The 9,132-nt window shown below is 51.1% G+C and overlaps 1 protein-coding gene across 1 annotated transcript; it reads right to left on the bottom strand.

Moving 5' to 3' along the window:
- Positions 1-1,980: 1,980 nt before the first annotated feature.
- On the bottom strand, positions 1,981-7,559 carry SLITRK5 (SLIT and NTRK like family member 5; the record flags this gene model as incomplete). The annotated part of the gene is given in 3 exon segments (XM_080613442.1): positions 1,981-4,812; positions 4,815-4,867; positions 7,369-7,559. Coding segments are annotated over 2 exon segments (2,877 nt in total). The 5' UTR covers positions 4,860-4,867; positions 7,369-7,559.
- Positions 7,560-9,132: the final 1,573 nt, after the last annotated feature.

The raw sequence follows: 9,132 nt of genomic DNA on the forward strand, positions 1-9,132 counted from the left end.
CACATGTGAAGTATCACTTATCCTGATCCATATCTCAAAGAACACTTCAGTAAGGAAACAAAATGTAAGCATAAAACTATCCTATTAAATATGTTGGTGAAACACATATTCCTGTGTTGCTCTCTGACCCATCTACTGTATGCTGATAAAATTACCGTATGTCATGTTTTGAAAATACAGAACACATTATGCTTTGCCTGAAAATGTTACAACTTTCTGATGAGACATAATTATTAGTAAAGGGAATCCAGCGTACAAACAGTTGATTTTGGCTAGAAATTTTAAACTTAGGATACTCATTACTTCATGATCTTACATTTGAAATATTTATCAAGTGTTTATTCATAAACTATTAAAAATCACATGTGCTGGGATACATATGAGACATCAGTTGTCCCATCTTACAGTGATGCTGTGTTTATGAATATCCTTGCCATTGCCTGCTGCCCAAAGGGGTAAAGACATTGTATATAGATGTGTACAGTCCATTATTTGGTCTTTCAGGATGCCAGTAAACATGTGGATCTGTACAAGTGCAATTATACTTGACTAAGCAATCAGAAACTGGCTACAACATTTATAAAATCATTATATTTTGGTTAACTAATAAAAAAGAAAAAAAAAAAGAAATCAAGAACTGACAAATCAAAAACCAAACACACTTTTTTCCTGTTAAAATGAATGCCTTCTACATCTCCCTTACTAGTTTGCCCAACCAGATGCCTGAGCACGAGGTTGTTAAAAGGTATGTTTTTAAATAAATAATTTCTTTTTCTATTGTGATCAGATTTTATGTCTTGGATTGTCTGTTAAGATTCGGTCATAATTAGCATTATTTGTAACGATTTAAAAGGTCCTTCTGATACGGTATCAGCTTTGGGAAAAAAAGCTCTCAATGTAGTGCAACACTTTAAAGCAATACACAGACTCTGGACCCCATCCTGAAAAAAGAGGAGACACTTAAACGTCCCAGTAGTTTTAGTTGTAAGAATAGCTCTGCATCTTCTATCCTGATCTTTTGGGTATGTGACTAACTTTGCTCAATGAGTGAGTTTACAAGACTACACCCATTGGTAGAGTTTTTCGTGTGTTTAAGTGCCTGCAGGACGAAGGCCTAAGCTTGGGCTTCTTTCACAAGTAGATATACTCAAATGAGTAAGAATTTGCAGGATTAGGCCCTAAAATAGTGAAGAGAAATGCTAATGTGCATATAAAAATAGGTGCTACAATAAAATATTTTTTATATTTCATCAATAAGTTATTTTCACTAACCAGTTATGGATCATATATCTCTGCACTTTAATGATTTGCCCACATCTACAGTGATCCTTTTAAAGATCATAATATATTTTTTTAATTCAAAAGTCCAGAAAGTATACAAACACATCCTTAAAAAAAGGAAACCTTGTATTAAAGTTGGGGTGTGCTAATCTCTCCATAAAAGCCATTTAGACTCACCCATGGATAAAAGGGGAAAATGTGCGCTGCACTCTTCGACCAGAAAAAAACCAAAATTAAACAATGTGTGTACAAAAACCTAAAGAGACCATGACTTTTGTACTTGTAACCTGAATCTGACCTGACAAGACCCTCCTGCCACCTTCCCCCAAGCATGCACGGATACACACACAATGGCAGTGCTGTGCCCAATTTACACAACAGGTGGTTTCCTACTTCCAAACACATTAAAAAGGGAAAAAAGAAAAAGAAAAGAAAAGGAAAAAAAAAAACAACTGAAAATAAAATAAACAGCACACCCTTTCATATTCATTCCCCAAAGCTGAAAAATCCCGTGCCAAGGCACTTCACCCTACAATAAAATGAATTAAAGGGGGGAAACAGGAGGTGGGCGAGGTGGGGGAGGTCAGCATTTACGTTTCTTTGTTTTGCGTGTGGTTGTTAAATACAAATACTCCAGAGAAGGAGCTGCTGTGGCTGGCGGGAGGACCGGGGGGGCAGAGGGGGGAGGGGGGCTGTTTCTCAGAACTGGCTGAATGTGGTCTGTTTTTCCAGCACTTCGAGGTAGTCCGGCTCTGCATTTAGTTTTGCTTTTAGCTCCAGGTACTCGTTCCTGTTGGGCTCTACATAGACAGTATTCGGGGGGGTGTAGAGCACCGTCTCCCGGAGCCTGCCGTCCCCCGGCCCCGGGTGCAAGTATTGGGGGGCACGCCTAAGGTCATAGTTGGGGGAGTAGGTGTAGGCAGCAGGGAGTTTGGGGTAGTCGGGGAGGGTGGAGCCGGCTGTCCCCAGAGTGGAGGACGAGGAGTGTTTGTCGGGCTCCAAAATGCCCCTGTAAAAGCGGTCGGCGTCTTGTACCGGGGAGAGCAGCTCCTCCCGCGGCTCGATGGTGCTCACGCTGTACGCGGGGCTGCGCACCGGCGCATCCTCCCCGCTGGGCGCCTTCGGCGGCAGGGGGGCTGGGGGAGACGGCGCACCCCCGCCGGGCTGCAGGGGGTGGCTGCTGTAGGTGACCTTGAGCTCGTGGAGGTCTTTGTAATCCTCTCCCGCGTTGCCCTCCCGGGAGCGGTAAATCGGGTTTTTGCACATGTGGCCCAGCGGGTGCGGGATGTACTCGTAGACGTGCCCGGCGGGGGTCTTCACTTTGGGCAGCGCCGTGCCTCCCCCACCGCCTCCGCCGCCGCGGTGGGACGGGTGCTGCTGGAGGTGGGGATGGTGGTGGTGCTGGTGGCCGCCGCTGTAGACGCTGTACTGCATGTTGAACGAGCTCACGTCGGAGTTGTTGGCGCTGGTGTGGTCCCCCTGGCCCTTCTTGCGCCGTTTCATCACCAGGACAAAGAGCCCCGCTGCCACGAAGACGGACATGATAAAGACCAGCAGCAGACTGAGGATCAGCACCGAGAGCGGCACTGAGGAGCTGCCGCCGCCAGCGCCGCCCGCGGGCGTGGAGCCACCCGCCGCCGCCGTGCCGTTGAGACGCACGGTGGAGGGCGGGGTGGTCCTGGCCGGCAGCTGGCCCGGGGACGGCGTCGGGGTGGAGACGACAATGTCGGAGTAGTCGGGACAGAGCAGCTCAGCCCGGACAGCCCGCATGTCGCTCTGGGCAAACTTCTTCGGGGACTCGCAGATGACCTGGTCCACCAGGACACCGGTGTTGAGCTGCTCCAGCCACAGCTTCATGCCCACCACGTCGCAGGTGCAGTCCCAGGGGTTCTCGTGCAGGTCTATCTGCAGCAGGGATTTCAGCTGGTCCAGCACCCCGCTCACGGGCAGGTAGGAGAAGTGGTTGCTCCGCAGGCTCAGCCTGTAGAGAGAGAGACCAGAAAAAATGTTCCCTGGCAAAGACCTCAGCAGGTTGTTGTTCAGAAACAAAAGCTGAAGGTTGGGGACAGATTGGAAGGTGCCCGCCTCTATCTCCCGGATGACGTTGTACTGCAGGAAGAGGTACTGCAGGCTTTGCAGCCCATAGAACAGCTCTGGGCTCAGACGCTCAATCCGGTTCCCATTCAGATACAGCCTTCGCAAATTAGTTAAATCCCCAAAAGCCCGGTCCTGAATGACCGAGATACGATTATTGCCCAGATGCAGCAAATCCAGCCCAGTGGCATCCACAAAATCTGCCCTGCGTACCAGCGCAATATAGTTTTCCGTCAAATACATCTTCTTAGGATTATAGGGTTTGGGCTGCAGTTCAGAAATGCTCTCTATCTTTCTCTCTTGACAATTGACATTGAGGCCCAGGTCAGAAATCTGCAAGTTGCAAGTGCAGGCAGTGGGGCACTCCAAAGGCACCGGGGATTTGGTCTGGTAGGCAATGCTGGGGCCATAGTTGCTGTATCCCAGGTCTTTTGAGGGCAGGCGTGAGGTGGGGCGCACCCTTGTCTTGTTGGGTTGGCGGGTGCCTTTGGGGGGCTTCAAGGGGGATTTGTAAACAGCTGAAGAAGAAGTGGCCACAGAGTTGACTGAGGCCGGGGTAGTGTGGAAATACCCTGTAGTGCTCAATGGTGTCTGCGGTCGCATTTCATAATCTGAGATGAGCCTCCTGGGGCAAAGCTCCTGCTTGGAAACTTCATCCAAGTCTCGACCATGTAAGCGGAAAGGGGTCTCACAAACCACATCTCCCACCAGAGCAGAGTAGGATATACTGTCCAGCCAATCCTTTAAAGCAATCAACTCACAAGAGCAATTCCAGGGGTTTTCCTCCAGCTGCAGCTCCACCACTTTATCCATGTGCTGCAAAAGGCCCACATAGGGCAGCAGCTTCAGCCGGTTACCCCTCAGGTCCAGGTGAGTTAAGGGCACAAAACGGAAAAGGTTGTTGGGCAAACTGGAGAGGAGGTTATCATTGAGAATCAGCACCTGCAGCAAATGCAGTTTGCTGAAGGCATTGGGTTCAATGACGCTAATGTAATTGTAATCGACCTGTAGGTATTCCAAACTCTCTAGCCCAAGGAAAGTGTCATCCCGTAAAAGTTCCAGCTTATTGTTGTTCAAGTGCAGCCTCCTTAAGCCTCTCAGACCATGAAAGGCCCCAGTTTCGATGTCTTGTATGTCATTGCTCCCGAGATGCAAAATTGAAGCCCCTGTGTAATTGACAAACTGGTTCGGGTACAGCCTGTTCAAAAGGTTCCCAGACAACAAGAGGTGGTAGACAGGGAACCTTGGTGGACTGATCTCAAAAAGGCTGATGATCCCTCGGTTTTCACAGCTCACTGTTAAGATGCTGTCCTTCTCCTCACAAGGACACGCATTATCACAGATTTCCCCATAATATTCAATGCTTTCTGCCCATGAAAGGACTAGCGATGTTAAAGCAAATGCGATCGTCTGCAGCATCCAGATATGCATTTTTTTTTGTTGAGGTCCTGTTCTAAAGTTACTGTAGAGCAGCAAGCGTACATTTTATTTCCTGTAAGGATAAGGAGAAAAAAAGAAAGCAGCATAATAGAACAGCCCCATAAAATTTAAAATGGACACAAAGTTTATGTATATCTTCAGTGGGGTAGAAAATGGAGAATTGTTAACCAAAGGAAAAAAAACCCCTAAAACCCAAACAACTGTCACTTCTAATTCCCACACTTTCAAAAACTGGATGACATGCATTGATTAAAAGGTTGATGGGCAATTCCTAGCCAGTCAAATGCTTGCGGTGTTTAAAAAGGTAAGGTCACAGCAGGAATTGTCCTGGTTCTGTTCGTGTGGGGTGCATTTCAATGCTTCCTTGGATTTCTTTTTCATGACCAACCCCATAAATATACATAAAATGGCTGTCAGTTCAGTTCCACGGTTCTAATTTAAGAGAGTAAGAAGCACCATTTTACAAGGTTTCCCACCTCCCCTGTTACCCGACTCCCCTTTCCCTTCAGAACCTCTCCGGTGAACAGCGCACCGAGGTCTTCCCCTCCTTCCACCTCGGTTTTTAACTGGTGGTGGAAATGCCACGGTAGGAATCCAGAGAAAAACGCTCGGTGCTGAAAACGGCAGTTTAATTCAACAGAGAGCACACTGACACATTCCCCACATCACACATTCCTTAAAACTCTTCTATGCCTTCCCCCCCACATCTCTACATTTACAAAGCACACACCCACCCACACAGACATGCACACACACACACACACACGCACCCCCAGATGACTTTTGTGGAGGAATGCTTCAGTAATGAGATTAAATACGTTAACCTCCTACTTCAGTGCACTTAACAGTTCACTTAGCCAAGAGAAATTCTGTATCTTTACAAAAGTAAATAATTCTAATTGATTTTATGACACAGACCACCCCCCTTGAGTTATGCACAATGCAACAGAGCTGACCACCAAGCAGAGGTCTTCGGTTCTTACACATACACACACACACACACGCAGAGACACACAAACTTAAAGGAAATATTTTAACCACTCACCCAAAATTTGTGAGAAATGTAAAACATGCGGATCATCTTCGTAGTCTCAGCCATATCTGACATAGCGCTTATTCCCAACGTTCTGCAAAACTAGCCTGGTAGAAGTGGAGAGATCTAAATAGGTCTCATGGAAATGTCTCATCGCCAACACTCCAAGCATCAGAGTTACTGATTATAAGCAGCGATGACTGTCAGTACTCTTCATCCTTTAGGGGAGAAGACACCCAGGCTGATTAAAAGCCAAGGAGGGGTGGAAGGGAAACCCTACCATTGACCTACGTCAGTAATTTAATACCCAAATTTCACCTAGCTGCAAACAAATCCCATTTCCATTCCTTCTTTCAGTCCTTCTGACTCCTTGTGGCTTTCTTCTACTTCTACTAGCCTAAAAGCAGTATGACTAGGGAAAATAATAGCACTGTGTGTTTCAGTAGAGGAAGACTAATAAACCATCCAGGCTTAAATGCTGGGATCTTGGAGCAAGCTTGTATTTTCTACTGTCCACCTCAGAGCTCCAATCCTCATGACACAACTCTGCTTTGGAGGAATGCATCCAAAAACCCGGGAAGTCTCAGTACTGCAAGACATCTCCTGTGGCATCAGGTTCAAGGCTGCAAATCTAGCACTTGCAGCAAAGGCAGTCATGCAGCAAGAAATCGGAAGTCTCTCTGAATCTCTCTATGATTCTGACCAGACGTCAACTGGATCGGAATTACTCAAAGCAAAAGGCTTCGCTGCATGAAGGCAGCAGAAATATCACTCAAAGGCATGTATCTAGCATATTCTTTCTCAGCTTGATCAGAACCATTCATCCATTAACCAACAGTTCTTCGGAGGAAAAAAAAGCCTTTGAAAACCTGCCTGGTGAGTGTTCAACTCCCAGGCATTTTACAACTTTAATTCAGTTATGGTTAGTAAAGGAGGCAAATACAGTATTCCCTCCGTCCTCCTTTCTCCCTTCCCCTGAAAAAAAAAGGGGGGGTGGGGAGGTAAAGAAAATAAAGTTGTAGCTGGCTGTATGCAAGGTTGCAATCCCGCCCTGGAAACCCTCTGTGATGACTGCGTGCTGCTGTTCGCCAGCTCCCTACAGAGGTTCGGATTGGGGGGCGGGGGGGAAGTGAAGATGGGGGGGTGACGGGGGAGGGGAGAAAAGGAAAGGGGTTGCTTGTATCGGGATTTTTCTTCTGTGTGAGTTTTTTTTTTTTTTCCCCGAAGAGTTCAACCCTTCGATTACCGCACTGCATATTCGGCTCGAAGCAGCTTTCAGTACAAACGACAGCAGCAGCAGCAGCCCCAGCCGGACACCGCCACCCCACCGAGCAGCACCGAGAGTTGCGAGAAACGGCTTGGGGAGGGGGGAACAGGGACGTGGATGGGGGAGGGTTTGGGGGTGGAAAGCAACAGTGAAGAAAGACCTGGCGGGGAAGGGGCGGGGGGGGGGGGGGGGGGGGGAGAAAGGAAGAGAAGCGGGGAAAGAGAGCGCGAGAAAAGTGAGCCCCGGTACTTACTTCGCCCGAAATCCCCAGGGCCCAAGCATGGTGGCAGCCCATAAAGATGCCTTCCCGCTGCGCGGGCGCTGCGCGGAGCCGCCGGGGCGGCGGCGGGTATATGGCAGCAACCGGGAGCGCGGTGCGGAGCGCGCAAACACCCCCCGCACGCGGGCGGCGCCGAGACACCAGCGCTCGCACAGGGGCGCACACACACACACACACACACACACACACGCACGCACGCACACGCACACACGCGCGGGAGCGCGCACACGCCCGCGATCTCACACACACACGCTCGGGAGCGCGCCCGCCTGGCCGGGCAGCCGCGGGGGGCGCGCGCCCCCACCCGCACTCCGGCACGCGCCCGCACGGCGGGGGGCTAGGGGGGGAAGGGGGGAGGAGACCGGCCAGCGAACCGTCGCGATCAAACCGCAGGCGCTGAGCGCAGCGGGAAGGGCGGGGGGGGGGGAGAGAGCAGTGGGAGGGGAGCGAGGGCGGGGCGGCGGCGTTCTGGGGGGCTGAGAGGGGCGGGGGGTGCTGGAGAGAGAGGGGCGGGAGGAGAAACGGGAGTGTGGGGGAGCCGTGGGGGGAGGGCCGTCGTTCGGGGATGTGGGGAGGGGTGTCCGCCGCTGGAGCGGGGCGGGAAGCCGGCTCTGCTCGGCGCCGCGCATCGGTACGCGCGGTCACAGACACGCCAGGCACGCACATGCCGATACTATCGCTGCTCCCGCCGTGGCTTGCTCGCACTTTGCCCGGCACGGGCCAACTTTACCCGGACGTCTGTCCCCTTTCCCCCCGCAGCGCTGCCTCGGGCTGCATTCCCGGGTCCCGGCAGCCCGCGGTAGGGGGTAGGCGGCAGCGCAGCCCGCCCCGTGCTCGCCCTGCAGCGCTCGCTGGCTATGGCTGAGCGGCGCGAGCGGGTGGCGGGAGCCGGCGCTGCTGAGCGTGCGGGAGCCCCGGCTGCATCCGCGAAGACCGTGGGGAATTGCATGGTCGCGGTGAAAGGAAACGGCGGGTTTCGCTGCACGCATCCCGCGAAAGCGGGGTTGCGGGTGTGTGTCGGGGTCGTTTAGCTTGTCTTTCCCCCTCTGCCCACTCTAGCCACGGGGCATAGGGGGTCGCGGTGGGGACTCTGCCGACATCCGCCGTTTCCCTCCCCGGGAAGGCCGCGGGCTACCGCCGCGGGGCGGTGAGACGCGGTGCTGTGCCTCCCGGCGCCGCCAGGTGGCAGCGCAGGGCGGCGGGTGAGACGCGCGGGAGATCTCGGGGCGGCCCCGCGGGAGCGGACAGGCCGGCATCGCGGGGTGCGGCCTTCCGAAGAGCGTCGAAGACGGGAAGCGGCGAAGTAGGCGAGGCTCTGCCGGCTGCGCTGTCTTCGTTGGTTTATGGGAGAGATAACGTTATTCTGGTGGTGTGCGGAACGCGGAGGTTTTTCCGTGCGAAGCTGGCTGTAGCAGCGGTGATGTGTTTTACGTTTAGCTTTAGGGTGTTTCGTTTCCTCTGATCTTCTAAAGTAGAAAAGGTAATTTAATTGCATACACTCAGAGATGCTTATATGCTCGCATTTGTGTATTCATTATTGTTCTGTGCTGCATACTTTTTAGTATGTAAATCAAATAGATGCTATAGTAACACATAAAGTACATCCCATGTGTACAGTGCATGGAATCTCACTTAAAGATAATGCTAGAGGTAGTTGTGCCTTCATGGGTTTTCTAGTGCGTGTCTAAGCACTGAAGAGGGAAGAACACTGCATATGATAGTGAATTCATCACATCT

Source organism: Psittacula echo (genome assembly GCF_963264785.1).
Source record: "Psittacula echo genome assembly, chromosome: 3".
In the NCBI taxonomy this organism is placed as follows: domain Eukaryota; kingdom Metazoa; phylum Chordata; class Aves; order Psittaciformes; family Psittacidae; genus Psittacula; species Psittacula echo.